This window comes from Sinocyclocheilus grahami, unplaced genomic scaffold (assembly GCF_001515645.1).
Source record: "Sinocyclocheilus grahami isolate Dianchi unplaced genomic scaffold, SAMN03320097.WGS_v1.1 scaffold508.1, whole genome shotgun sequence".
Classification (NCBI taxonomy): Eukaryota; Metazoa; Chordata; class Actinopteri; order Cypriniformes; family Cyprinidae; genus Sinocyclocheilus; species Sinocyclocheilus grahami.
This window is the reverse complement of record NW_015505687.1, coordinates 421,519-449,377: the sequence shown is the minus strand read 5'-3', so window position 1 is coordinate 449,377 and position 27,859 is coordinate 421,519. Positions and strand designations below refer to the sequence as shown.

The 27,859-nt window shown below is 38.2% G+C and overlaps 1 protein-coding gene across 1 annotated transcript; it reads right to left on the bottom strand.

The window, feature by feature from the left end:
- LOC107554616 (rhophilin-2-like) lies at positions 1-27,828 on the bottom strand. The gene is made up of 12 exons (XM_016237182.1): positions 27,598-27,828; positions 20,713-20,828; positions 12,578-12,706; positions 7,675-7,750; positions 7,154-7,231; positions 6,883-7,007; positions 5,117-5,283; positions 3,926-4,113; positions 3,161-3,317; positions 1,797-1,916; positions 1,500-1,694; positions 1-616 (listed from the first exon to the last, which is right to left on the bottom strand). Exons 1-12 carry the CDS (start codon positions 27,664-27,666, stop codon positions 414-416), a joined length of 1,623 nt encoding a protein of 540 aa, XP_016092668.1. The 5' UTR covers positions 27,667-27,828; the 3' UTR covers positions 1-413.
- Positions 27,829-27,859: the final 31 nt, after the last annotated feature.

The following is a 27,859-nucleotide window of genomic DNA, read 5'->3' as shown; positions in this document are numbered from 1 at the left end:
GTTCAATAAGTATCTGTCTGTGGACAAATAGTGAAGGATGAGTTTTGTGCCAACATTAAATACTTAAGGTTAGGAGTTTGTTCAAACCCCTAACACAAAGTATGAGTTAGGTAATAGTGATGACAAAGTTGATTTGAGTTTCATAAAGTCATAGTAACAGGATGTCATAGAACTTTGAAATTCATGTTCAAACCAGGGTTATTCATATTAGTATTGTAAAAGGAGTATAATACTCTACAGACTGACCAAACAGATTCCCCAAAAATTCAAAATTACAACTTGGTGCCATTCCCAACTGATTGCAGTATTTTGGTTTTACTAATGAAACTAGAACCTTGGATTGTTGAGGTTGTGGTCTGTTTGGCCAGTGTGTACAGGTCAATCAACATGGGTCTGTTCAACAGCACACATGCTCACAGGATACTTAGATGTAGTGTAAAACTATTCGGTGTACTAAGAAACCTGCAAATTTGCAAGAGCATTCCTGTGCTGTGAAAAGAGCTCAAAATGTCTTTGAGTAAAATTAGTAGCCCACATACCAGCCGCTGGAATAGGTCTTTGACTTTCACCTTGGTGGCAGCTGGAATTTCCATCTCCGCTTTCTTTTCTGTTTTAGCTGACAGAGGAGGAAGAAAACAGGGTTACAGCATATTTACACGGTCAACTGAACTTACATAACCACTGTGGTTCTCTACAGTAAGATGCAGGTTCTATTCTGAAAATCTCATTCAGACCAAATCGCAGTTTAAACTGCGATGCTTCGGCCAAAACAAACTCACCGTTGCATATAGGACACTTTTTAGATTTAAACAAACAAACGATAACAACTTTCTACATAATGAGCCAATCACGTGATCAGGCGAGACAGAACATTTATTTATACCAGTAAGCAACATGCATCTCAAATGAGCCAGGACACATCCGGATGCATTAGTGTTTATGATACAAATGTGTCATGCTTAAATGCGTTTCTGACACACTACACTTTTCGCTCCACTGACTTCCATAATACTCATGCAAATGTGAGAGACAGGAAATGCAAGCTCATGCGAATTGCACAGTGTTCCAATGTTCAAGTTTAATGAACTCTGCCCTCCGAATTTCTATCATGAAGGCATGACTCTTAGCTGAATTAAAAGAACACAAATTTTAAATCTGCAGGATTGCAGTGTTGCAATAAAGTGGAGTAGATATTTTTAGAGTGTGACGTCATATTACGACCGTTGCAGTGACTGTAAACATTTTAGAAAGTAGAAAGTCTAGTGCAGGGCTGTCCAAACGTGGTCCTGGAGGGCCGGTGTCCTGCAGAGTTTAGCTCCAACCCTAATTAAACACACCTGAACGAGCTAATCAAGCTCTTACTAGGCATAGAAACTTCCAGTCAGGTGTGTTGAGGCAAGTTGGAGCTAAACTCTGCAGGACACCGGCCCTCCAGGACCGAGTTTGGACAGCCCTGGTCTAGTGTGACCATTAATATCAGTTGTCTGTCTCAGACTCACAGATGATATCTGGCGCAAGCATGTAGTCTGTGAACTCATCTTCCTTGTCGTTTTGTTCAAACTTGGTAAGAGCGCGCTTGAGGCCAGCTTGTAGGATGTCACTCAGGATGTCCAGTTTTTGCAGGTGTCGACAGCGAGAATGTGTGCGGATGGCCTCTTCGTGTCCCATGATGGAGCGCTGCAGATGAGCTTTACCTGAGCAAACAGACAGAAAATGTTAGTTTAGTGTGCTTAATTGGAATATCCCAATCATTTACACTATGTAACCAGACAGGTCTGTATATAGGAGCCTCTCACCTATCCGCCGTCTCTCCTCCTTATCCTTTAGAATGTCAAGAGGAGAACGTCCCTCTGGCATGGTATCATATAGTTGTGACAGAGCCTTCTCTTGCTTGTCCTCGTCATCACTGGGTGTCACTACACATACAGACACATAAATCACCAATATTTAAACACTGCATTGATTTGTTCAATAAAACAGAAAACATGTCCATTCCTGTAAATTTCATCGCATTCCACAGAGGCCATGTTAAATGTTAAGGCATTTACAAAACCCATTGTGTATTTACTTGGTCTGTTGAGTCCAAATGAACTTCTTAATAGCTAAAAATGTCTGTCACGGAGACAAAAAAAAAACAAAAAAAAAACAGAAGAGAGAGAGGGAGGGGATGGGGGAGTGACTGCTTGAATAACAACAAGAATGTTACATAATCCCATTTGTTCTGGCACAGTCTATCAGAACACTGTCAAATGCTGACCGAGATACTAAACCGTCTCTGCCTTTCTTCTACCTCCCTCTTTATGTCCTTAAAAAATCATCTTAGAATAAAAATCCATTAAAGCACTGATACCTGAATCCATTTTCTAAGAATGAGACACAAAGGTAACCTTTTAAAGGTGACATCATTTTGTCATTTTGATTTCGCAAGCGACAACGGTGTACCAGCTCTAATGCCATGGTGAAAGTTTGAGGAAAACATGCTAACTGTTCTGTCTTCGTCTGCACAGACGAGCACAGAACACTGTTTAGAGTCCCAGTCCCAGAGACAAGAGATCAGTGGATTTATTGATTTATTTACTGTATATTACTGCTGCCACACAGATCTAAAATAAACATGCAATTTATTTCCCAGCTGTTTACCTTCACAGACATAACCGACTGTTTTTTGTAACTCACGTGTGTTTTTAACGTAAACTTGTGTGTGAATGAGAATTTAGTTTAGTACTCACATGCTATGACAGCCGCTTTCTGTCCGTGTGCTTCGGATGTGTGCGCTCAGAAAACCGTATATCAGAAGTTTAAACTTATATGGTTTAAAATGCATGATTTCAGCACGATAAACATGATAAATCAGAACCAAAACACATGTTTTTAGCAGGTCCGAGCTGTAATGGCGCAGCTCTATTCTGGAAAAGGGGGCGGGGAGCAGCAGCTCATTTGCATTTAAAGAGACAGACACGAAAAACAGCGTGTTTCTGCTTCCACTCAAAATAGGCATTTTCAAAATGTTATAATAAATGATCTGTGGGGTATTTTCAGCTGAAACTTCACAGACACATTCTGGGGACACCAGAGACTTATATTACATATTGTAAAAAAGGGCATAATATGTCTCCTTTAAAAGTTCCAGTGGGCTGCTGTGATTGAATGCTTGACTTACAATGGTGGTCCAGCAGAGCGGTGGAGACAAAGTAATGGGCAAGAGAGTTGTAGTGATTGGTCTTCAGCTCGGACATGGTGGTCCAGAAAAAGGGCACGTTGTTCTTAATGGGGGTCTGGATCATGGACTGGTGAACTTCACTGTAGGTTTCCCCCACCTGAGAATATAAAGGAGAAAGGGGTAAATGTCACAAGCACTCTGAACAGAGGCATAACCTTAGGCTTTGAAACAGACCCGCATACTGATAGGATCAATAGGTCATGTATTCATGTATGAATTACAACAGAAAGAACATACGAAAAATGCATCATAGCATATTCTTTGATTTTTTTTTTTTGCGCTACCGTTCAAAAGTTTAGAGTCAGTAAGATTGTTTTTGAAAGAAGTCTCTTATACTCACCACGTGAAATATTATTCAAATTTAAAATAGCCATTTTGTATTTGACTATATTTTAAAACGTAAATTATGTGATGGCAAAGCTGAATTTTCAGCATCATTACTCCAGTCTTCAGGGTCACATGACCCTTCAGAAATCATTCTAATATGCTGATTGGCTGCTCAAGAAACATTTATTATTATCAATGTTGAAAACGATACTGCTTAATTATTTTTAATTAATTTCGTGCAAACTGATTCTTAGATTAATAGATTTCAAATGTTTGAAACAAAATAATTTATTTGAAATAGTCTTTAAAGCCCCTTTTGATCAATTTAATACATCCTTGCTGAACTAATAACTGTAATATCACAGATTTTTTTAGTACCTTGGCAGCCTCTTGCGCTATTTTGAGCAGGCTGAAGAACTCATTTCGGATTCCTGGAAGAGTAATTTGCTCAAACATACACTCCTGCGCCTGTGCTACCATCAGCCGGATCAACATGCTCAGCATTGCAGGGCTCATATCATAACTGGGAGTGTGTGTAAATGTCTCCTTCAGGTAGTGCAGCACACCTGCAGTAGAACATACACGAACAAAATCAAACAGACAGAATTAAGCAGAATTTAATATCAGAGTGTGCATCTATACAAATCAGTCCCCTTATATTTGCATTCAAATGCAGCAGTGGGTAAATTAAATTTAAAGAAATTTAAACAAAAATTCTGGTAACACTTTAGAATAGGGAACACATTCACTATTAATTAAGAATTCCTCAAACTCCTAATTTGCTGGTTTAGTTTATTTTAGTTAAGGATTAGGATTAAGGGATCTAAATGATGGTCATCATATAGAATAAGGCATTAGATTTCAAATGTTTCAAAGGTTTTTAGTATGTGCATATGTGCATTATAAGTACTAATAAACAGCCGGTATGCTAGCAATATGCATGTTAATAAGCAGCTAGTTAATAGTGAGAATTGGTCCTTAAAATAAAGTGTTACCAAAATTCTAGGTAATTTCTTAAACTTCCCAACATTATTTGGCTTATGTAAAAAGCACTGTCATTTCCTCCTTTTAATGCTTTTACAAACACATCTTAGAGATAAAAAAAGACTTGTAGGACAATGTGTCAATCAATCTTTGTCATAATCACAACAACAAAAGGTGAGAGAGAGATTATATTTGGTCCTTCTTTCCGGTGGAGAAATACAAAACATTCAATGTGATGAAAGACAGCGGGGTAGGCTGTTTTGATAGCTTAAGAAAGCCAGCCAAATCTCTCTTTATGCTGCTGTTATTTTAAGGAGGTTAAAAACTGACACAAGCCACTGAGTTCCCATGAGCCTTTGACAGATCAGCTGATGAGGGGGAAGAATTACATCATGTTCTCTCCACCTTGAAACACAACCAGAACCCGAATATATGGTCTGTTCTCACAAGGCAGGAGTTCATGGGAGTTTTGGATACTTTCCTTGCCTTCTTACAAACTAATCTGGATCTGTACCACATTACTGATGTTCCAAACTGGTTATGTGCATCTTTACTGGTCAAGTGCATCTACTTAAAACCTCTCACCTGCGGATTTCTGGAAGGCAGCAATGGCGTCCTCGAGTCCAGCTTGTGTCTGTCTGTCGGTGCGGGTTCCAATCTGGGAGCATAGTGCTGCCATGTTGAAGAGTATGCTGGCTTTCTCCAGAGAGATGTTCTGCTGGCACACAGGCACACCGGTAAAAGAGTCATACCTGCGTAGGCACAAAAAATGTGTTAAAACTCATGTTGACAAAAGCACTGATGAGGCTTATTTTTAGTTTGGTTAAATATGCAATGCTGAAGTGCGTCCTGTAGCTTTATTAGTAATTCAGCTACTTCTCTTTGTTTTTAGTTTTTTTATGATGATTTTTGTTCTTTATCCTGTTATCTACCTTTGTCTCTAGGGTATAAATGAATGAAAAAGCAAGATGTATAAACATAGAAACAACAATGGCAGCCTGACAGCCCAGTCAGACCAGTTGTGTGTTTCCTCTGAACGAGTTGTAATGTTTACAGCTGATTCAGTGGTGTATAATGTCATTACAAGCATATTACTGCTGGTGTGGGTGAGATGCAACGTACCAAGTGAAGAAAATGCCAATCTGGCATGTAGGGGAGAAGAATCGAGGTTCTAAGAAGGAAAGTTGACTGAAGTAGCTGGCAAGCAAATCTACACCAGAAGGATTACGACTGGGGGTCCGACAGGCCTGAAATGCACACATTCACTTCAATCAGTTGTGTGTCAATCAGTGTTTCTGAGCCTGTCTACTGTAAGTTTTTTTTTAAGGTCATGCAATTTTATGAATTTAAACAGAGAATCGAACCAAACACTTTTACAGAGGTCACATCATACCTGTCTCAGATCCATCAGGTCATCAATCTCAACCTGAAAGTTTGAGCCATCTTCACTGTAGTGTTCCAGGATGAAGTCCTGTTGAAAACAAATTTCATATCCATTTACTCTCGGTGTCAAAGCAAACACAAAAACGTCACAGTCACATATTCACAGGCCTGCTCTCCTGGCTAAACTTGTCTGTAGTGAGAAAACAATGACAGTGTCATAGATTCACCATTGCTTTGTCATTACAGTTCGACTAAATTACAGGTTGGAAGCATACCAAAACCCATCTGATTGATCCTCGTCTCTCAACAAACATCTCAACACCCACTTATTTAGAAGATAATAAGGGGCATGCATCAAACATCACTGTAGACTTTCAAAACCACAATTAAAGTTTTATTGAGTCTTTGGCTCCATTGTTTATTTTCCTACTTCCCATTTTCACTTAGAAAAGCTTAGTCTCACACAAGCCACTTGACGGAAGGCCTGATAACTGAAGTTAACATTGGGGGTGTGCGGTGAAAGAAACTGACCTTGAGAGCAACTGAGAAATCCACATCCTTTGTCTCCTTCAGTCCCAGAGGGATGAGTGGAATGCTGGATGTCTCTCTGTAAAATGAATCAAAAGACAGATTCTAAATTAAATTTAGAAAAACTAAGATGAGAACACATTCAGTAAGAAAAAATAAGACTTAAGAAAGGCCAGACCATTCATAGGCCAGTGATTCAGCGATGCCAGACCTCCTACTCTCTGTGTGACTCAGAGCTGAAACAATTCTATGCCAGTTTCAATCATCCCTAAGACTGAATAAGCTGATACCAGAGTGGAAGATGGTTTTCCATCACAAGCCATTTGACCTACTTACGTTATAAAAATAAATATTGCCAATTAAAAAACTTACAGCTGATTCAGTGGTGTATAATGTCATTACAAGCATATTACTGCTGGTGTGGGTGAGATGCAACGTACCAAGTGAAGAAAATGCCAATCTGGCATGTAGGGGAGAAGAATCGAGGTTCTAAGAAGGAAAGTTGACTGAAGTAGCTGGCAAGCAAATCTACACCAGAAGGATTACGACTGGGGGTCCGACAGGCCTGAAATGCACACATTCACTTCAATCAGTTGTGTGTCAATCAGTGTTTCTGAGCCTGTCTACTGTAAGTTTTTTTTTAAGGTCATGCAATTTTATGAATTTAAACAGAGAATCGAACCAAACACTTTTACAGAGGTCACATCATACCTGTCTCAGATCCATCAGGTCATCAATCTCAACCTGAAAGTTTGAGCCATCTTCACTGTAGTGTTCCAGGATGAAGTCCTGTTGAAAACAAATTTCATATCCATTTACTCTCGGTGTCAAAGCAAACACAAAAACGTCACAGTCACATATTCACAGGCCTGCTCTCCTGGCTAAACTTGTCTGTAGTGAGAAAACAATGACAGTGTCATAGATTCACCATTGCTTTGTCATTACAGTTCGACTAAATTACAGGTTGGAAGCATACCAAAACCCATCTGATTGATCCTCGTCTCTCAACAAACATCTCAACACCCACTTATTTAGAAGATAATAAGGGGCATGCATCAAACATCACTGTAGACTTTCAAAACCACAATTAAAGTTTTATTGAGTCTTTGGCTCCATTGTTTATTTTCCTACTTCCCATTTTCACTTAGAAAAGCTTAGTCTCACACAAGCCACTTGACGGAAGGCCTGATAACTGAAGTTAACATTGGGGGTGTGCTGTGAAAGAAACTGACCTTGAGAGCAACTGAGAAATCCACATCCTTTGTCTCCTTCAGTCCCAGAGGGATGAGTGGAATGCTGGATGTCTCTCTGTAAAATGAATCAAAAGACAGATTCTAAATTAAATTTAGAAAAACTAAGATGAGAACACATTCAGTAAGAAAAAATAAGACTTAAGAAAGGCCAGACCATTCATAGGCCAGTGATTCAGCGATGCCAGACCTCCTACTCTCTGTGTGACTCAGAGCTGAAACAATTCTATGCCAGTTTCAATCATCCCTAAGACTGAATAAGCTGATACCAGAGTGGAAGATGGTTTTCCATCACAAGCCATTTGACCTACTTACGTTATAAAAATAAATATTGCCAATTAAAAAACTTTGACCCAAGAAAGAGGTATGTGTGTGTGTAAGCGTAAGAGTGGGTAGTTTGTGCTGATCACACTTTCATGTACGTGATTAAATAGCATACATATTATATTTATGTTTGTGTTGTAACTGCATTGACTACAATGCTTGCACTGGTGGGGCATTAGCTCAGAGCAGTCTGAGTGAAGATAGACGAGAGAACACATGAGTGTGAGCTGAAGAGAGGCAGTCCTGGTCTGTCCTGATTGAGTCTATGACAGGTAACAGTCCAGCCCCAGTGTGGTTTAGGGGAATATTTGTAAGAAATATTACTGGATCAGAGGAAATATCACTAATGCTTCAAGGAGGTGCTGAAATAAACAAAATACTGTATGAACAAAAAAAAAAAAAAACTGAAGAAATCAAAGCAGAAAGAATATGTAGGTTCAATTACTTAACATTGGTTAATGCATTTGGTATAATGAACTATGATCAATAATTTAACATCATTTATTAATCTGGGTTAAATTTAATTCCTATATGCACTACCATTCAAAGTTTAGGGTCAGTTAGAAATTAAAGAATTATTTAAAAGTGACAGTAAAGACATTTATAATGTTACAAAATATTTAGATTTCAAATAAATGCTTAAATGCCTATTCATCAAAGAATCAAACACACACACAAAACAATGCATTGCGGTTTCCGTAAAAATATTAAGCAGCACAACCATTTTCAATGACAAAAGTTGAAAATGATTTCTGAAAGATCATGGGACACTGAAGACTGGAGTAATTGCTGCTGAAAATTCAGCTCCCAGGAATAAATTAGTTTATAAATTATATATTAAAATAGAAAACAGTTCTTTTAAATTATAATAATATTTTACAACATTACTGTTTTTACTGTACATGTAATTTTACTGTATTTATAATAATGCGGCCTTTGTGATCATGTCTTCTTAAAAAAAACTCAAATCTCAAAACAGTAGTGTATAATAAAACATTTTTTTTGCATTGTGAGTTGTATAAATTGACATTAACCATTTATTAATGAACAGTAATATTTACAAATAATCTAGATTAATAAATGCTGTATGAGTACTGTTCATTCTTAGTTCATGACAGCAAATTCACTGCAATGAGACACACAGAGAACAGAAGACAGGTTTTGTTCCCGTGCACTCTTCAGGCCATGAGAAAAAAGTTTGTGTTTCAAAAACAAGACAGAGGGACAGAGGGGGTGCAGGGGCTTGAAAGAAATGAAAGAATGCAGTTCTGTCCTTTTACTTACACACACACACACACACACACACACACAGTAAGCTGGCAGCCAGGTGCGATGGAGAATGCCACATTGTGCGCAGCTACAGGAAGACCTTGTTCTGTTCATGAAACACAGGTGATAACACTGCACCAATGGGAATACTCCTTTTCTCACACTCAATCATACATAGAAGGTGATAGGCTTTGTTTGTTGTTTGTTGGACTGCTTTTATTGTCCTCATTTGTAAGTCGCTTTGGATAAAAGCATCTGCTGAATGACTAAATGTAAATGTTTGTTTAACTGGACAAATAAAGCAGGGTTATACAAAGTCATAATAATAACAACATTCAAAAAAGGTCAAAACAAAACAAATGGAAGTATTGGGATCATGAAGGGACCAAACTCAAACAATCAAAACTACTCATCTAACCACTTGTTGGCTTTTTGAAACTGAGGGAATAAATATATTTTGATTTATTTGAGCATAATTCCAGCAGAGTCAAGCCAAACCCATATGTGACCCTGGACCACAAAACCAGTCTTAAGTGCCAATTTTTCAAAATTGAGATTTATATATCATTATATAATCATGTAATGATATATCTGATATAGCTGAATAAATAAGATTTCCATTGATGTATATATGGTTTGTTAGGATAAGACAATATTTGGTCGAGATACAACTATTTGAATATCTAGAATCTGAGGGTGCAAAAAAATCTAAATACTGAGAAAATCGCCTTTAAAGTTGTCCAAATAAAGTTCTTAGCAATGCATACTATTAATCAAAAATTAAGTTTTGATATATTTACTGTAGGAAATGTACAAAATATCTTCTTGGAACATGATCTTTACTTAATATCCTAATGATTTTTGGCTTAAAAGAAAACCTATAATTTTGACCCATAAAATGCATTGTTAGCTATTGCTACAAATATACCCCAGCGACTTAAGACTGGTTTTGTGCTCCAGGGTCACATATATTACAGAACATCATATAGACTAAGAGAGCTAAATTCTTCTAAAAAATATATATAAATAAACAAACTATGGTTCTGCCAAATGGGACAGTTCACCCAAAAATAAAAATGAGATGTTTTTCCGATAACATATTTTGTTATTTGACCATGCAAGGGGGTGTAGTATTGTACTGAAAATTGTACCCCACTGACTTTCATTACACATTGATTTACTTTGTAATTAGTTGAAATTGTTTAAAAGAAAGGGCAAATAACACATTGAATGTGAAATTTTGAAGTAGAAACACTGAAATAGTATTTTCTTGTAAAACATACTCCAATAATATTTTATTTAGCTTTGATTTGAAATCTTTTTTTTAGCGTGTATGGACAAAAACAGTTAAAACATTCTTCAAAATATCTTTTTTTTTGTGTTCCGCAGAAGAAAGAAAGTCATTCAAGTTTGGAACGACATGAAAGTGAGTGATTGTCTCTCATGTTTACAGCTTTACGGTGAGTTGTAATTACGGATGTAGGTCAGCAGTTCAGAATCAGGTGCAAATGTCTGCAGGAGGTTTTTCTGGTTTACTATGAACCCTCCAGGCACAGAGGATAAACACTCTTTCATTAGTGCTTGGCCCAGAGGAACAAACCTGAGGTTGTAAGCCTCAACAGGTTATGAAGCTAATACTGAAAAAAACTAGGCCAGCACAGATTAGTTAAGCAGGGTTTGAGCTGAAAATATGGCTGAGCTTTCTTAGAGCGGAGAAAGATGCCTGTTCTCGTGCAGACAGTGAAGCATGCCAAAGACACTCAAGGGTGCATACACACTCTCACTCACAGTGGCCTGAGAGGCAAAAGAGGGCTTAGAGAGGATTTAAAGAGGACAAGAATCCAACCGTAACCAAGGAAACACACTCAAGGTCTACAATCTGAACACAAAATATAGACAGCGTGACTGAATGAAAAATCCTTTCATTTTGGCTGTAGGGTTTGAACGTCCTTGAACATCCTTGAATATAGACGACATGCATTTCTCTCTCTATTGCTATCTGTTTTAAGGTATGACCATTTTTAGCCAAAACATTGTTAACATGTTAACTGACAGAAGAGAATTTGATGGCAGAAAAAGAATTTGTCATACATGCTATAATTGTGATACCATGGAAAAGGCAACAGAAACAGAATTAAAATTAAAAGGAAAACACTCTTGCATCCTCTTCTGACACGTGAGGGGGAAACATGTATGAAAGGAGGATCTCAACCTGTCAAACCACCTCCTCATAAACCCGTCTGATCAATTATGTGGAACAGAGTCTCGTTCTATTGGGAATTAATGTAGAAAGAAACTGATTGACCAATGAGCCCATTTCTGGTCTTTTCTTTAAACTTAACGCAAGTTCACAGGAGAAGTATAAGGAGTGGGCTGTTCAGTGTTTTTTAATTAAGGAAAGCATGGGTAGCAAAAGTAGAGGAGACTGTCCGATACAAATAATAATAATAATCAGCCTACGTGGAATATGTAGCCACAGAAATTTCAAAAAAGCTTTGCTGATTTCCCCTAAATTCAAACACCTACATTCACAAAATATTAAACATCCTCATTATCAATGAAATATTTTGGTCAGTTTGATTACACTTCTAACTACTAATAACCATGTGGTCCTCTCTGTTCTGTTTAACACTTATTAACCAAATTTAAATATCCAGAGGTCAGTACAGAAAATGTGAGCAGAGAGTTCAGGGGGGGGTTATTATTGTTGCTCTCCCTGCTCATTCATGACAGGCTGCATGGATGGGCAGGGAGGTTTTTTGCCCAGAACAGAACCATACCGCCAAACCAAACTTTATGCTAAGTATCTATCATTTTGACGATAGTGGTCCTGACAGAAATAATAATAATAATCAGCCTACGTGGAATATGTAGCCACAGAAATTTCAAAAAAGCTTTGCGGATTTCCACTAAATTCAAACACCTACATTCACAAAATATTAAACATCCTCATTATCAATGAAATATTTTGGTCAGTTTGATTACACTTCTAACTACTAATAACCATGTGGTCCTCTGTGTTCTGTTTAACACTTATTAACCAAATTTAAATATCCAGAGGTCAGTACAGAAAATGTGAGCAGAGAGTTCAGCTGCTCTTATGTCATTCTGTACACACCTCTTACATTACTGTAATACCTCAGGGAGGATCCATGTGTCCAGAGGAACTGGGCATGTGTGATTAAGATTACGATTAAGAGCAGTAACTGTGCATTCTGTCTCTAGAATGGATCTTAATCTGAATGTTCTCACTGTAACTTTCTTCATCCTAATCAGTGCTGCATGTACTTACTGTACGTTCTGATAAACGTCCACAGAGCTGTTGAGTCCTTCCAGCTGCTCCATAAGAAGCTGCAGATCTGAGTTGACATAACTCAACTCCAGCGCCACCTGCTCCCGAACCTTATTATTGGACGTCGCCCTTGAAAGAGAGAAGATAATCGAAGGTCATATGCAACTCCTCAAAATCTACAGTGCAGAAGGAAGAGGCTGATAAGACGGGAGTCTTTGTTATTTTGTGTGCTCCCAAGCACATGATATAAGTGGTGAGTGGGCAGTACAGCCACGTTTGTCGAAGAAAAGACTTTAGAATTCAACTGCACAATCCTGATACAACACATACTAAATATAAAAGAGAAATATGCCTAACTACAGTCAATAAAATGCAAAACCTTATAGAGTCACAGAGGAACATTTGCATAGTGACCCTGTTTTGTCTGACTGCTATTCTAAACTCTGGACAATGGGAGGAAGCGAGATGAAGGTGAGCAGGTCAGGTTGGACCGGAGACTTTTGACCTCTTATTCAAACAGGCAACGTCACACACTGTAAAAAAAACTCCGTAAAATTTACGGTAAAAAACCGACAGCTGTGGTGGCCGGAATTTTACCGTAAAAAAAAATACGGTAGCAATGTTTTAGTTTTTTTTACGGTTTTAACCTAAATTTACAGTTAAATACCGTAATTTCATTAACTGATATAATGTTAATATACCAACCTATTGAAGTACTGTAATCTGTTTTGTACTTTTGTAATACACTGATAACCACCAAACGCAGGTGGTGATGAGAATGTCACGATGAACTAAAGCCCATCGCAAGCAGCTTTTAAATAATAACATGTAAAGAAGGTGCACAGTGTCATTCACACAAACGCTAAACACCATCATGGTAACACACATGAAACTGAAATAATGCAATAAACATTCATTTAACAACATTAGGTGTAACACACAACCCTAATATACAAAATTGATAAGAAAAAAATAAGAAGAAACAGTTACTTCAACAAAAAAACATCAAATTTTAAATGTAATGCAGGGAATTCTGGGAATGTCAATTTACGGTTATTCACTGTAAATTATACGGTCTTTTTCACTTCCAAAAACGGTATACTACCGTAAAATTAAAGTCCAATACAGTTTTTCACCGTATATAGTAGGGGAATTTACTGTTAACCATTTAACAGGTTTTTACTGTAGCATTTTTACAGTCTTTTACTGTTAAATTCACGGTCATTTTTTACAGTGCACTTGTGCCAAACTGTTAATCACGGTCTCCTATTTTAATCACATACATGCCTAGTGGTTCTCAAACATACTCACCTGAGGGGAAAAGAGAGAATCCTAAAGAATCCTTTATTATATAATAGCGTATGTACTTCTATACTAATCACATACAGTATGTATTACTATTCATTATTATTATTATTATTATTAACAATTTTATTTGTATAGTGCTGTAATAGCTTCAAACTAAAATTCAGCTCAAAGTGCCTAACAATGAAAAAGCATTACAAAAAGTACTCTACATAAAACCAGATAAAATATCAGAACTAAATGTAACAAGCTTGAGGATGACCTACTTCATAATAATAATAATAAAAGACAGAATTGATGGAGAGCAAACAAAAAAGTGAAACTAAAATTAAGTAATAAAGAAACTTATTATTATATTGTTAATATTGTTAACAATATTGTTATTGATGATGAAAAACATTATACAGTCTTTTTCACTTCCAAAAACGGTATACTACCGTAAAATTAAAGTCCAATACAGTTTTTCACCGTATATAGTAGGGGAATTTACTGTTAACCATTTAACAGGTTTTTACTGTAGCATTTTTACAGTCTTTTACTGTTAAATTCACGGTCATTTTTTACAGTGCACTTGTGCCAAACTGTTAATCACGGTCTCCTATTTTAATCACATACATGCCTAGTGGTTCTCAAACATACTCACCTGAGGGGAAAAGAGAGAATCCTAAAGAATCCTTTATTATATAATAACGTATGTACTTCTATACTAATCACATACAGTATGTATTACTATTCGCTGATTCCATCTGTTACATGTAATGACATGATTTATTTTAGAGAGTCCCGAGGCCTATGACATAATCCAGATCAGGATGTTCTTTCATTTTAAAGTAAATATTACTTTAATGAGTCATGTTTGCTCTTTGTTGAATACCTAACACATCTCTCACTGATGGAAACGCATGGAAATGTCAACTGAGAATGGAAGATTACTTGCACCTCTCTCTGCTTTCCACATTTTCTATTGTAATAGAGTCAGTGGTGCAGTTTCAACAGCAGAAGGGGTCATCATTTTTTAAAAAACTATTAGAAACAAACAAACAAAAATAAATAAATAAAAAGATAATGTTAAGATACAGAGGAATATTGCTGATTCCATCTGTTACATGTAATGACATGATTTATTTTAGAGAGTCCCGAGGCCTATGACATAATGCAGATCAGGATGTTCTTTCATTTTAAAGTAAATATTACTTTAATGAGTCATGTTTGCTCTTTGTTGAATACCTAACACATCTCTCACTGATGGAAACACATGGAAATGTCAACTGAGAATGGAAGATTACTTGCACCTCTCTCTGCTTTCCACATTTTCTATTGTAATAGAGTCAGTGGTGCAGTTTCAACAGCAGAAGGGGTCATCATTTTTTTAAAGATCTCATGCCCTGTATAAAGTATTATAGGGGAAGTCGTGGCCTAATGGTTAGAGAGTCTGACTCGTAACCCAAAGGTTGCGGGTTCGAGTCTCGTACCGGCAGGGATTGTAGGTGGGGGGGAGTGAATGTACAGCGCTCTCTCCACCTTCAATACCACGACTGAGGTGCCCTTGAGCAAGGCACCGAACCCCCAACCGGGCGCCGCAGCATAAATGGCTGCCCACTGCTCCAGGTGTGTGTTCACAGTGTGTGTGTGTTCACTGTTGTGTGTGTGGATGGGTTAAAATGCAGAGCACTAATTCCAAGTATGGGTCACCATACTTGGCCACATGTCACGTCACGTCACGTCACGTATTATTCTGTACACCAACTCAGAGTCACATTGGCAGGGCGGGACCCCACAAAATCAGCAGTCTGTGAAACCGGTCGGGCCTGTGAGCTCATTCAAACAAACACACACACAAGAATGTGGACTACAGCCACTTAAGATCTGAGTGAAAGACAGAGAGAGAGAAAGAAAGAGAGAAAAATTATGGTAAACATGTGGGGGGAGGGAGGTTAATAAAAGCAGACGATAATTGATCTATTATGTGGCTATCCTTTCTTCCACGAACCACAATCCTCTGAGACCCATGAATGAAGGAACATTCCAGATCAGCTCTGAAGAGAGAACAGCTAACGAAGGGCTATGAACCTAACTCATGTATATCATTACAATACATACCAGGCCTTCTTTAGATCTGAATCACACATTAAACACAGAGGCAATTAGAGTGTTTCACTGAACTATCGACAGAGAGATCCTCAGGCAGTGTTTGCGTGCACGTGTGAGAGACGCACTGCCATCCCCTCTCAAAAAGCTGAATTTTAACTGCTTCTGCTGACATGTTTTTAAGAGTCTGCGTACGTGTCTGCGTGGACGTGTTAAACAGGCTGACAGAAGACCTCAGGGCCATTTGAAAACACACCCTAGCACTGCAATGACCCCACTGTCACCTGCTGACTAGTGGGAATTTCATTACCTACAGAAGCATTCCTTTGTAATTAAAATCTCCAAAACCTTGTATCAGCTTGGATCCAGCCTGGTTTTCCGCCAGGTTTCAGTCAGCCAACTCACAATATCCATCCAAACTCCAGCCAATGCCAGATGACAAGAACTCAACAAACATAGGGTACAGCCCAAACATATCATTAACCCACAGAGAGGAAAAGAAAGGAGACTCGCTTATGGTTTCTAATTGAAAAGAGCTTGTCCAAATGTTATAGTTCTAATAAGATTTAAAGCCACTTTGACGTCAATGCCAATCACATGCTTTGCTCCAAGAACCAACCCAGCAGGTGTGTCCTTCAAAACCATGGAGACAACAGACACACTTAACATCCCCATGGTGACTGGTTTGTCCAATGTTACAGTGTGTGCTCATCGTAAAGGGAAAAACACTGGCAGCTTTTGAGAGAGGTAATGTATAAGCAGGGGGTTTCACAACAAGATGCAACAGCTGTTCAGTAAACTTCACAAGTACCTGTCCATTCAGAATGTCTGCACCGGTATGAATGTGGGTGTTTGCTGATTAGATCTCAATGTTTCATGCCGGCTTATGTTTCATTGGATGGGTTAAAATGCAGAGCACTAATTCCAAGTATGGGTCACCATACTTGGCCACATGTCACGTCACGTCACGTCACGTATTATTCTGTACACCAACTCAGAGTCACATTGGCAGGGCGGGACCCCACAAAATCAGCAGTCTGTGAAACCGGTCGGGCCTGTGAGCTCATTCAAACAAACACACACACAAGAATGTGGACTACAGCCACTTAAGATCTGAGTGAAAGACAGAGAGAGAGAAAGAAAGAGAGAAAAATTATGGTAAACATGTGGGGGGAGGGAGGTTAATAAAAGCAGACGATAATTGATCTATTATGTGGCTATCCTTTCTTCCACGAACCACAATCCTCTGAGACCCATGAATGAAGGAACATTCCAGATCAGCTCTGAAGAGAGAACAGCTAACGAAGGGCTATGAACCTAACTCATGTATATCATTACAATACATACCAGGCCTTCTTTAGATCTGAATCACACATTAAACACAGAGGCAATTAGAGTGTTTCACTGAACTATCGACAGAGAGATCCTCAGGCAGTGTTTGCGTGCACGTGTGAGAGACGCACTGCCATCCCCTCTCAAAAAGCTGAATTTTAACTGCTTCTGCTGACATGTTTTTAAGAGTCTGCGTACGTGTCTGCGTGGACGTGTTAAACAGGCTGACAGAAGACCTCAGGGCCATTTGAAAACACACCCTAGCACTGCAATGACCCCACTGTCACCTGCTGACTAGTGGGAATTTCATTACCTACAGAAGCATTCCTTTGTAATTAAAATCTCCAAAACCTTGTATCAGCTTGGATCCAGCCTGGTTTTCCGCCAGGTTTCAGTCAGCCAACTCACAATATCCATCCAAACTCCAGCCAATGCCAGATGACAAGAACTCAACAAACATAGGGTACAGCCCAAACATATCATTAACCCACAGAGAGGAAAAGAAAGGAGACTCGCTTATGGTTTCTAATTGAAAAGAGCTTGTCCAAATGTTATAGTTCTAATAAGATTTAAAGCCACTTTGACGTCAATGCCAATCACATGCTTTGCTCCAAGAACCAACCCAGCAGGTGTGTCCTTCAAAACCATGGAGACAACAGACACACTTAACATCCCCATGGTGACTGGTTTGTCCAATGTTACAGTGTGTGCTCATCGTAAAGGGAAAAACACTGGCAGCTTTTGAGAGAGGTAATGTATAAGCAGGGGGTTTCACAACAAGATGCAACAGCTGTTCAGTAAACTTCACAAGTACCTGTCCATTCAGAATGTCTGCACCGGTATGAATGTGGGTGTTTGCTGATTAGATCTCAATGTTTCATGCCGGCTTATGTTTCATTTATATAAGTCTGGTAGCACTGGCCAGTTACAAATCAGGCAAATTATGTCCTGCAAACCAAAGTACAATCAGAGCTTCCTTGTCTTTTAAAACAGAACATTTACATTTACATTCACAATGTACATTTACATAAAACAATTACACTTTCTTGACACAATCTGCATCAGCATTTACAGTCGTGATAAAATGATGCACACCAAGCCGGTTGAAAATCGATAAAAATATATGACGATTCAAGTCAGTTGAGCTGTTAAAGGAGTAGTTCACTTTCTTCTGTTGAACACAAAAGAAGCTGACGGGCACCATTGACTTCCAAAGTAGGAAAAAAAAAATACTATGGAAGTCAATGGTGCACATCAACTTGGATGGGTTAAAATGCAGAGCACTAATTCCAAGTATGGGTCACCATACTTGGCCACATGTCACGTCACGTCACGTCACGTATTATTCTGTACACCAACTCAGAGTCACATTGGCAGGGCGGGACCCCACAAAATCAGCAGTCTGTGAAACCGGTCGGGCCTGTGAGCTCATTCAAACAAACACACACACACAAGAATGTGGACTACAGCCACTTAAGATCTGAGTGAAAGACAGACAGAGAGAGAGAGAGAGAGAAAGAAAGAGAGAAAAATTTTGGTAAACATGTGGGGGGAGGGAGGTTAATAAAAGCAGACGACTACCTAATAATTGATCTATTATGTGGCTATCCTTTCTTCCACAAACCACAATCCTCTGAGACCGAAAAAAAAATACTATGGAAGTCAATGGTGCACATCAACTGTTCGGATACAAACATTTTTCAAAATATCTTGTTTTGTGTTCAACAGAAGAAAGAAACTCATACAGGTTTGGAACAAGTGGAGGGTGAGTAAATGATGACTTAAAGTGAACTACTTTAAATGAATCACAATACAATTGAGAGTGGGGGTTTATATGAATGTATCTCGGTCTCTGAGGGGAACCGACTATCTTCAGAAAAGTTAGATGGTATTTTCTTTTCATCTTGCCTCCATATGCATTTATAAGTGCAACGCTGCCGTTTACAGCGGTAACCAAGGAAACGCTGTATCGCCGCTGTTCCATAAGCGCCCAACTGTTTTCAACATTGATAATAATACATGTTTCTTGAACATCAAATCAGCATATTAGAATGATTTCTAAACAATAATGTGACACTGAAAACTGGAGTAATGGCTGCTGAAAATTCAGCTTTGCCATCACAGAAGTAAATTACATCAAAATAGAAAACACTTATTTTAAATTGTAACAGCATTTCAAAATATTAAAGGTTTTATTACATTTTTGATCAAATAAATGCAGTCTTAGTGAGCATAAGAGACTTTACTAAATTATTAAAGATGGTAGTGTATGTTAATCTAAATAAACAATGTGAGAGTTATTTTGAGGTAATGGCATTCTGTTTACTGTACATTATAGTGTGCGCAAAAAAAATTACACTGATCAACACTGACACATGCATAATTATACTGTTGGGGTATAATTTGTCTATTTTATCATTAAGTCAATTGAATGCCAATTGAAGGAAGTGAGTGTACTCACTTAGAAATATATGTATTGTATTATTCATTTAAAAAAAAGGCTATATTAAAATCACCATTTTTAGTTTTGGTTTTGAGTTTTGGCCAAGAATTTGAATCACTACTCAAAACACATTGCTAGTTACAAACTGATACAACAGAAAACATGCAGCCTGTTTATAGACCGATATATCATTATTAACAATGATTCAGATTTCAAATTCGAAATGATTAATTTTAGAAGAAAGGCATTTAACATTCTGTGAATATAATTTATCATTTTTGATGTCTAATTTGTACGAAAACCTTCTTCACCTTGACGTGCTACAGGACATCAGAAAGGTGACACTAAAAAATATTTGCATTATACTTTGCATGTTTTTTAGTCAGACACAGTTTTCCTCTCTCATCTGGATCAGCTATAGTAGCATGCATGACTGACCGGTGGTTACCATTCAAATCAGTGCCAGCATTTCACAGTTGACAGCTGGCTGCTAAAATGTTTGAAAATGACTTGCGTGTTAAATGTTTCTAAGCAAAGAAAGTTTATATTTGAGTTTAAGATATTATGGTTTCAGGTTTCAATGTCCTAGCAAGGACTCTATGGGCTTCACAGGTATAAGGTCTGAAAAATGAAAATCTCATATATAGCAATTCCCAGTCTCTTTAGTAATCAGCATTAACAAAGTCACAATGTTACTGTGTCTATCATCAACTCCAAATCTAAAGGTAAAAATGCTGAAGGCACAACTGACTGCCAGATCAGATTACAGATGAGCTCCACAAATATTTGCTTCTGCACACACTCGCGCACACAAAAAGAGAAATACTTTGACGAGGGGGGGGGGGAGAGATTTCCTGCATTTGTGTGCATATCCACACATGTCCCCGTAGGCTAACATGCGAGGTAAGGGTGATGAATGAGCATTTACCCTTGTGTTTGTGTCCACACATAAAAGTGCTTGACTTACTTGAGAAGGTTCTCTGCTCCAGCTCTCATCCTCATCTGCTTGATGATTTGCTGGTTGAGACGTGCTCTTTTATTCTGCAGCTTACTGCGGCCGGTCTGAGCAAATGGATTGCATCCCTGTCAGAGAAAGAGAAGAAGAAAGAGAAAGAAATAAACACTTTTGCCTGTTTCATAAATGCTGTGAGTGTGAACATTCTTATAAAGCACAACTGCATTACATTGTGCCTATTAATGATAAACACACAAGCACATGCCAGCCGACACATACACCTTGTTATGTTTATAAGGTGTGGCGTACCCAGTACATGACGTAATGAGATAAATTTGCCTCCCAGACACACCTATAGAGAGAGTATCTGTCATAAATCTGATAGCTGAGTGAGGAGGTCTGATTTATAGGAGGCTGGTATCAATCTAGAATGGTTAAAATAGCAAACCTCTTACTACTCTTATCTTGACAAACATTCCATAAGATTCTACAGTGAAAACGTACTGCTATGACCGAGCACAGAGCAAAGAGCACCAGCTTTGAAGGGTGGAAGTGTCTAAATGTCTATTTTATAATAATTCAGTCCTAATAACTCAAGTTCTCAACAACTGATATCGCGATTCTTAGATACTGCTTGTTCCTTGTGTGAATAGCAAATTTGGTGTATTTAGGGAAAGTCAAACTTGCAATTTTACTGTAATTTGCTGCTTAAAGGGGTCATATACAAACATTTTTCAAAATATCTTGTTTTGTGTTCAACAGAAGAAAGAAACTCATACAGGTTTGGAACAAGTGGAGGGTGAGTAAATGATGACTTAAAGTGAACTACTTTAAATGAATCACAATACAATTGAGAGTGGGGGTTTATATGAATGTATCTCGGTCTCTGAGGGGAACCGACTATCTTCAGAAAAGTTAGATGGTATTTTCTTTTCATCTTGCCTCCATATGCATTTATAAGTGCAACGCTGCCGTTTACAGCGGTAACCAAGGAAACGCTGTATCGCCGCTGTTCCATAAGCGCCCAACTGTTTTCAACATTGATAATAATACATGTTTCTTGAACATCAAATCAGCATATTAGAATGATTTCTAAACAATAATGTGACACTGAAAACTGGAGTAATGGCTGCTGAAAATTCAGCTTTGCCATCACAGAAGTAAATTACATCAAAATAGAAAACACTTATTTTAAATTGTAACAGCATTTCAAAATATTAAAGGTTTTATTACATTTTTGATCAAATAAATGCAGTCTTAGTGAGCATAAGAGACTTTACTAAATTATTAAAGATGGTAGTGTATGTTAATCTAAATAAACAATGTGAGAGTTATTTTGCGGTAATGGCATTCTGTTTACTGTACATTATAGTGTGCGCAAAAAAATTACACTGATCAACACTGACACATGCATAATTATACTGTTGGGGTATAATTTGTCTATTTTATCATTAAGTCAATTGAATGCCAATTGAAGGAAGTGAGTGTACTCACTTAGAAATATATGTATTGTATTATTCATAAAAAAAAAGGCTATATTAAAATCACCATTTTTAGTTTTGGTTTTGAGTTTTGGCCAAGAATTTGAATCACTACTCAAAACACATTGCTAGTTACAAACTGATACAACAGAAAACATGCAGCCTGTTTATAGACCGATATATCATTATTAACAATGATTCAGATTTCAAATTCGAAATGATTAATTTTAGAAGAAAGGCATTTAACATTCTGTGAATATAATTTATCATTTTTGATGTCTAATTTGTACGAAAACCTTCTTCACCTTGACGTGCTACAGGACATCAGAAAGGTGACACTAAAAAATATTTGCATTATACTTTGCATGTTTTTTAGTCAGACACAGTTTTCCTCTCTCATCTGGATCAGCTATAGTAGCATGCATGACTGACCGGTGGTTACCATTCAAATCAGTGCCAGCATTTCACAGTTGACAGCTGGCTGCTAAAATGTTTGAAAATGACTTGCGTGTTAAATGTTTCTAAGCAAAGAAAGTTTATATTTGAGTTTAAGATATTATGGTTTCAGGTTTCAATGTCCTAGCAAGGACTCTATGGGCTTCACAGGTATAAGGTCTGAAAAATGAAAATCTCATATATAGCAATTCCCAGTCTCTTTAGTAATCAGCATTAACAAAGTCACAATGTTACTGTGTCTATCATCAACTCCAAATCTAAAGGTAAAAATGCTGAAGGCACAACTGACTGAGATCTGTAAAGTTGCAAAGACTAAAGTCTCAAATCCAAAGAGATATTCTTTATAAAAGTTAAGCGTCAGCCACACCTACCTAAAATGGCTTGTTCTAACACGTCCCCACATATCTACGTCAGGATGTGGGAAGATTTGCATAACGCCGCCCAAATGTTCACGCAAAGAAAGGCGGCGTAACTTTTATTCTCGATGTAGTATTGTTGTTGCCGCAACCGCCATGTCGTGAAGGCGCTGTGTGTTTCGTTGTGAAAGCGAAACTACTTTGTTTGGCCTTCCAAAATAGAGAACGATATCCGCTTCGTCATGCCTGGAGCTGATCCGTGTTGGTCGCTGAGGAAATACAACAACTTCGCGCTGTGGATCGCCGGATCGGCTTTCACCGTGGATGAAGCGGAGTCCAGCCCGGGGTCGTCACATGTGGTTGCTGCAAGCCCGATTCGCTCCTTTGTCAAATCCGCCGGCCGTTCCTCACTCAAACCCGCCGTGTGCGATGCTGTGTTTCGTTGTGAAAGTGAAACTACTTTGTTTGGTCTTCCAAAAGAGGACACGACTAGAAATCAGTGGTTAAGTTGTATTTACAACACTGTTCCAGAACAGTTTAACCCAAATATTCAGATGTCCAGCGCATTTTATGGAGGACTGTTTCCTGATCCTGGTAGAGTAGACTACAATGCCGGCTGTTCTGACTCACAGACTGTAAGTAAGTTTTCATATTTAAAGGATTTGCCACTGATGATTCAAACGCGAGTTTTGAGCAGTGTAGAGTAGCGCTTGTTGTTTGTCGTTTCTCCGATTACAAATGCAGACATGGTTTTATGTTTACATGGCGCAATGCAACGCAACGCGTAAAAAGACAGTGTAAGTCATTATAATCTGTAATTATGTCCCCACTGGATGCAACAAATGCCTCATTTATAATGGGTTTTAAATGTTTTTGTCTCGTCGCTCCGGCCAGGACACGGCATATCATTTCCGTCACACACTTGAGGTATTCGGCCAATCACAACGCACTGGATAGCTGGCCAATCAGAGCACACCTCGCTTTTCAGACCGATGAGCTTTGTAAAAATCGACACGTTTCAGAAAGGCGGGGCATAGAGGAGAAACAATAATGTACAGTATGTGGAAAATAATGTGTTTTTTGAACCTTAATCCTTATAAACACATTTCATTACACCAAATACACAAAATAATGTTCTTTTTAGCAGCATCATATGGCCCCTTTAATGTGTAGCTACTGACTTCATTCACACAGTTAATGTTTAGGATTGACAAGTGTACTAAATGTGTGGTGACATTTTTCACAAATTGCAAGTTTAAAATCCAGTAATTTCAATAGGAATCTGTGCGATCAGGAATTTCAAGAGAAATTGAAAAATTCTGCATCGGGTTCAAGTTGCTCCCACAAATTTCCCATGTTGGTCAGCAAAAGGAGCTTGGTTTGAATTGACCTCTGGGTAAATGGTGCTTCATGCATTGCTATCCTATTAAGAATGGACAATGGACCTTTTCTGATAATGAACATTAGCCCAAATTTGTGTGATGTTCATGCAGCAGCTTACAGTTGCAGTTCGAATACACTCTGTATGCACACATAACCAAAGTCAATCCCATTTTGTATTTGTGAGACAGCTGTTAATAACATCTAGAAGTCCAGTGACAATGACTGAAGTAAATGAGTCTTATTTGACTAAACATTATTTAATAACAACTACAATCAAGGTTTATCTATCAAATCCTAATTACTGGACTGTGGCGTTGAAATACTTAATTTGTAGGTGCAAGTGAGAACATCTCTGGTAGAAGACAGGCAGCAACTATATCTAAAAGTTTCAGATGACACACAGCTCATATCTCCATCTCTATGAGTTACCAGAACCCCTCACGAAAAAAAATACCCACACTTGAGACACGAACATGTGCAGTGCAGAGTTCCTCATGTATTGAATAACATGATGACAGACAACAAGCTGCCCAGTGCGGTTTTGCTCACACAATACAGCTTGAACTGAAAATGCCTAGAAAAATGTAAGCACGTCACCTAAATGATATAATTTGGTAGTCACTTTTGTTAACAACTGGACTGAGTGCGAGTAGTAATCTGAAACTAGATTAAAACCATAGCCTGCTGAGGGGTAAACATGGGCTGTTTCAATACATGCAATAGTGGTTATCAAAAGGACCCAACATGACCTCTGCACATTCTAGAACACTGACCAGGCCGATGTTTAGCCGAGCAGAACCAAAGAGCTTCCAGCACAACTGCATTCCACAGTCACAATCATACAATTACCCCTGACTAACAATGCAGTCAGAGCAGAAACAAGGTCCTAATCAAACCAGGGCACAGATGAGACAGAAAACAGGGCATCAACTAAGATGTATAAGTGTTCCAACATTATGCAACTGTTATAAATGCACAAATATGAGACCACAGTAACAAATGTTTATTTCTATTTTCAGCCATAGGACATCTAAATGTGCCTCTAAACGTGACTAACTGCTCTGTCTCTGCATTGGGGTAATGAAGTTGGGCTTCAGTAAACACCCATTAAAGAGTTATGCAACAGAAAGCGTATTTCATTCTGATGAATGATTCATTTTTGTTAAGACACACCGTTTCTTGGTTCTTCGAGGTTGTTGGTTGCTATTTGATCACTTTACTCAATCTGCGTAATGCTGTGAGATGTTCAGAAGCCATGTTATACTAATCGTAAAGCTCGGAACAGCTTCTCCTGCCTGTGCTGGGACAAGAAATTGGAGCATCTGTGTTTCATTAATGTTTGTGGTTTGCCAAGCACTTTCACTGGGCAGATGCAACGTTAATAGGAAGAAAACTGGAAAAACATGCTGAATCGGCGATTCAGTTTCTCCAAGCCCCGTAGCCCAAGCAGGATCAGCTCAGGCGGAACTGGACCAAAACCACATCACCACTCTGAACCAGCCCCCACCTGGTAACGGGCCTGAACCCTTCTCGCTGCAAACGGCGACCACACTCATTTTCAAAGAATTCATGTAACAAATGAAACGGAGACACCGGAAATATACGAAACAAACACGACCACTTCCAGCAGCAGACTAAACAAAATGCCTTTCCTCTAAAATCCGACCATCCATGCTTGCCCACATTAACTCAGAAAACCCAGTCTGTGGTTCATTTTTCTGTTTCACTCTATGTTTTGCATACAAGGTGCCTTCAGAAAAACGTTTCAAAAGAAACTGTAGGAACTGATCACTGTGCTGGTCCAGTTCGATATCAAACATAAGAATAAGAAGCGCTAAACAACCAAGCCCAACAGATACTCTTGACACAACGAGAAGTGAGCTCAACAAAGACAATGGGCCTCTTGAGCCTTCATTCACACTAACAAAAAAAAATCCAGAGGATAAAAGATCCAGGATAAACGCCAGAAACCTGTCACAAGTTACTCTTCCAAAGTATACCCATACACATGCACACACACTTCAGGGTGGACTGTACTGAGAAGAGAAAAACAAAACCAAAAAAAACATTCATTTACAAACACACTGAGCCATTTTCACCATGACCGCTGCAGAATCTGAATATAAAGAAATCAATCAAAATACAGCTGAAATCAATCAAAATAAAAGATAAGCAAATACCAGAAACAACTTTTTGAGTAAGGTACACTATTCCTTTCAAACAATTCACCATAGTAACCACAGTTTTCACCAAAACACAATGATTGCTCAGCAAAAGATAGCAATGCAATAATTCTAGCAAACATATCAATTTTTCTAATGTGTAATATGTGTTCCTCCTACTCCGTACCATTTAACATTTAGTCTGTGCTTTAGTTTATTATTTTTATTTTAGTGATTTTAATGTTTTTTTGTTATAACTACTTTCAAACGGTAAACAATTGGTTTTGAAGTTTAACCCCTTTTTGCACATAATGTTTAATAGCACACAGTCTACATACAGTAGCCTAGATACATTCGCTACCTTTATTTACATTGCCTTCAAATTGCACTGCGTTATTTCGAGGACAACACTGACTGGGCAGGGTGTAGAATAACAAATCTGTAAATAATTGTTTACAATTATTTATATTTTAATTTTTAATTATTATTTTTTAAATCATTAATAACTGTTCGATTCCTCGTCCAATCAATCAAAGAAATGATCGAGAGATTAATCCGTTATTAAAATTATAGTTAGTTGGACCTTTACTTTTAATCACAAGCTATTAAAGTTGTGCTTGTATTAACAATATCTGGAGTCATTTTTGTCGGAAACTAGGGTTACCAACCAACCATGATATTTTTGTAAGGGACATTGATATAAAAAATATTAAGTAAACACCAAGAAGCCAAACGAAGATGGCTTAATAGGGTGAATAAATAAATAAATGCATAAATACACAAAGCAGCAGGAAACTTCAGATGAGAAGGTATAAAAGAAAATGTGCTTTTTCGCTTGGCATTGTTTGGGGGCATCAGAGCAGAGTCCTTCACTTGTCAACACTTCACATCTTACAGCTCGTGAAAGAACATTACAAATAAATCACGTATCTTTTCAAAACAGTAGCCTACTAGCTAAACCATCTAGACAGTCAGTGACTAATAAAAAGTCCCGATGAATTTATCGTCAACTCCCAAACCATCGACAGAAACAGAAATGAAATCCCGAGTAACTCTTACCTTTTTAAAGTAGCCACTCTCCACCGGTCCGTTGCTCTTGCAATCATTGGGAATAAGAGTGTCCGTCATTTCTGAATCTCAACCGATTGCCTCGATTAAATTCAGAAAGCAGAAGTCAACAGGTGTGCGTCTCTAAGGCACTCAAGTCTCAGATGTCTGTTGTTGGTTCAATCTTGTGCAAACTCTCCTAATCACTTTCAGCATTCGCTATTTGCGCTGCACTTCCCCGTCCGCCCCCCTCCGGATGCGTCACGACGGCGGA

Excerpts from the sequence above, each read along its gene's own strand:
- LOC107554616 (XM_016237182.1), bottom strand. The coding sequence starts at position 27,666 with ATGACGGACACTCTTATTCCCAATGATTGCAAGAGCAACGGACCGGTG. Across the intron at positions 7,232-7,674 it reads ATTTCTCAGTTGCTCTCAAG|GACTTCATCCTGGAACACTA; the intron begins GTCAGTTTCTTT and ends TGTTTTCAACAG. Across the intron at positions 3,318-3,925 it reads TAGCGCAAGAGGCTGCCAAG|GTGGGGGAAACCTACAGTGA; the intron begins GTACTAAAAAAA and ends TTATATTCTCAG.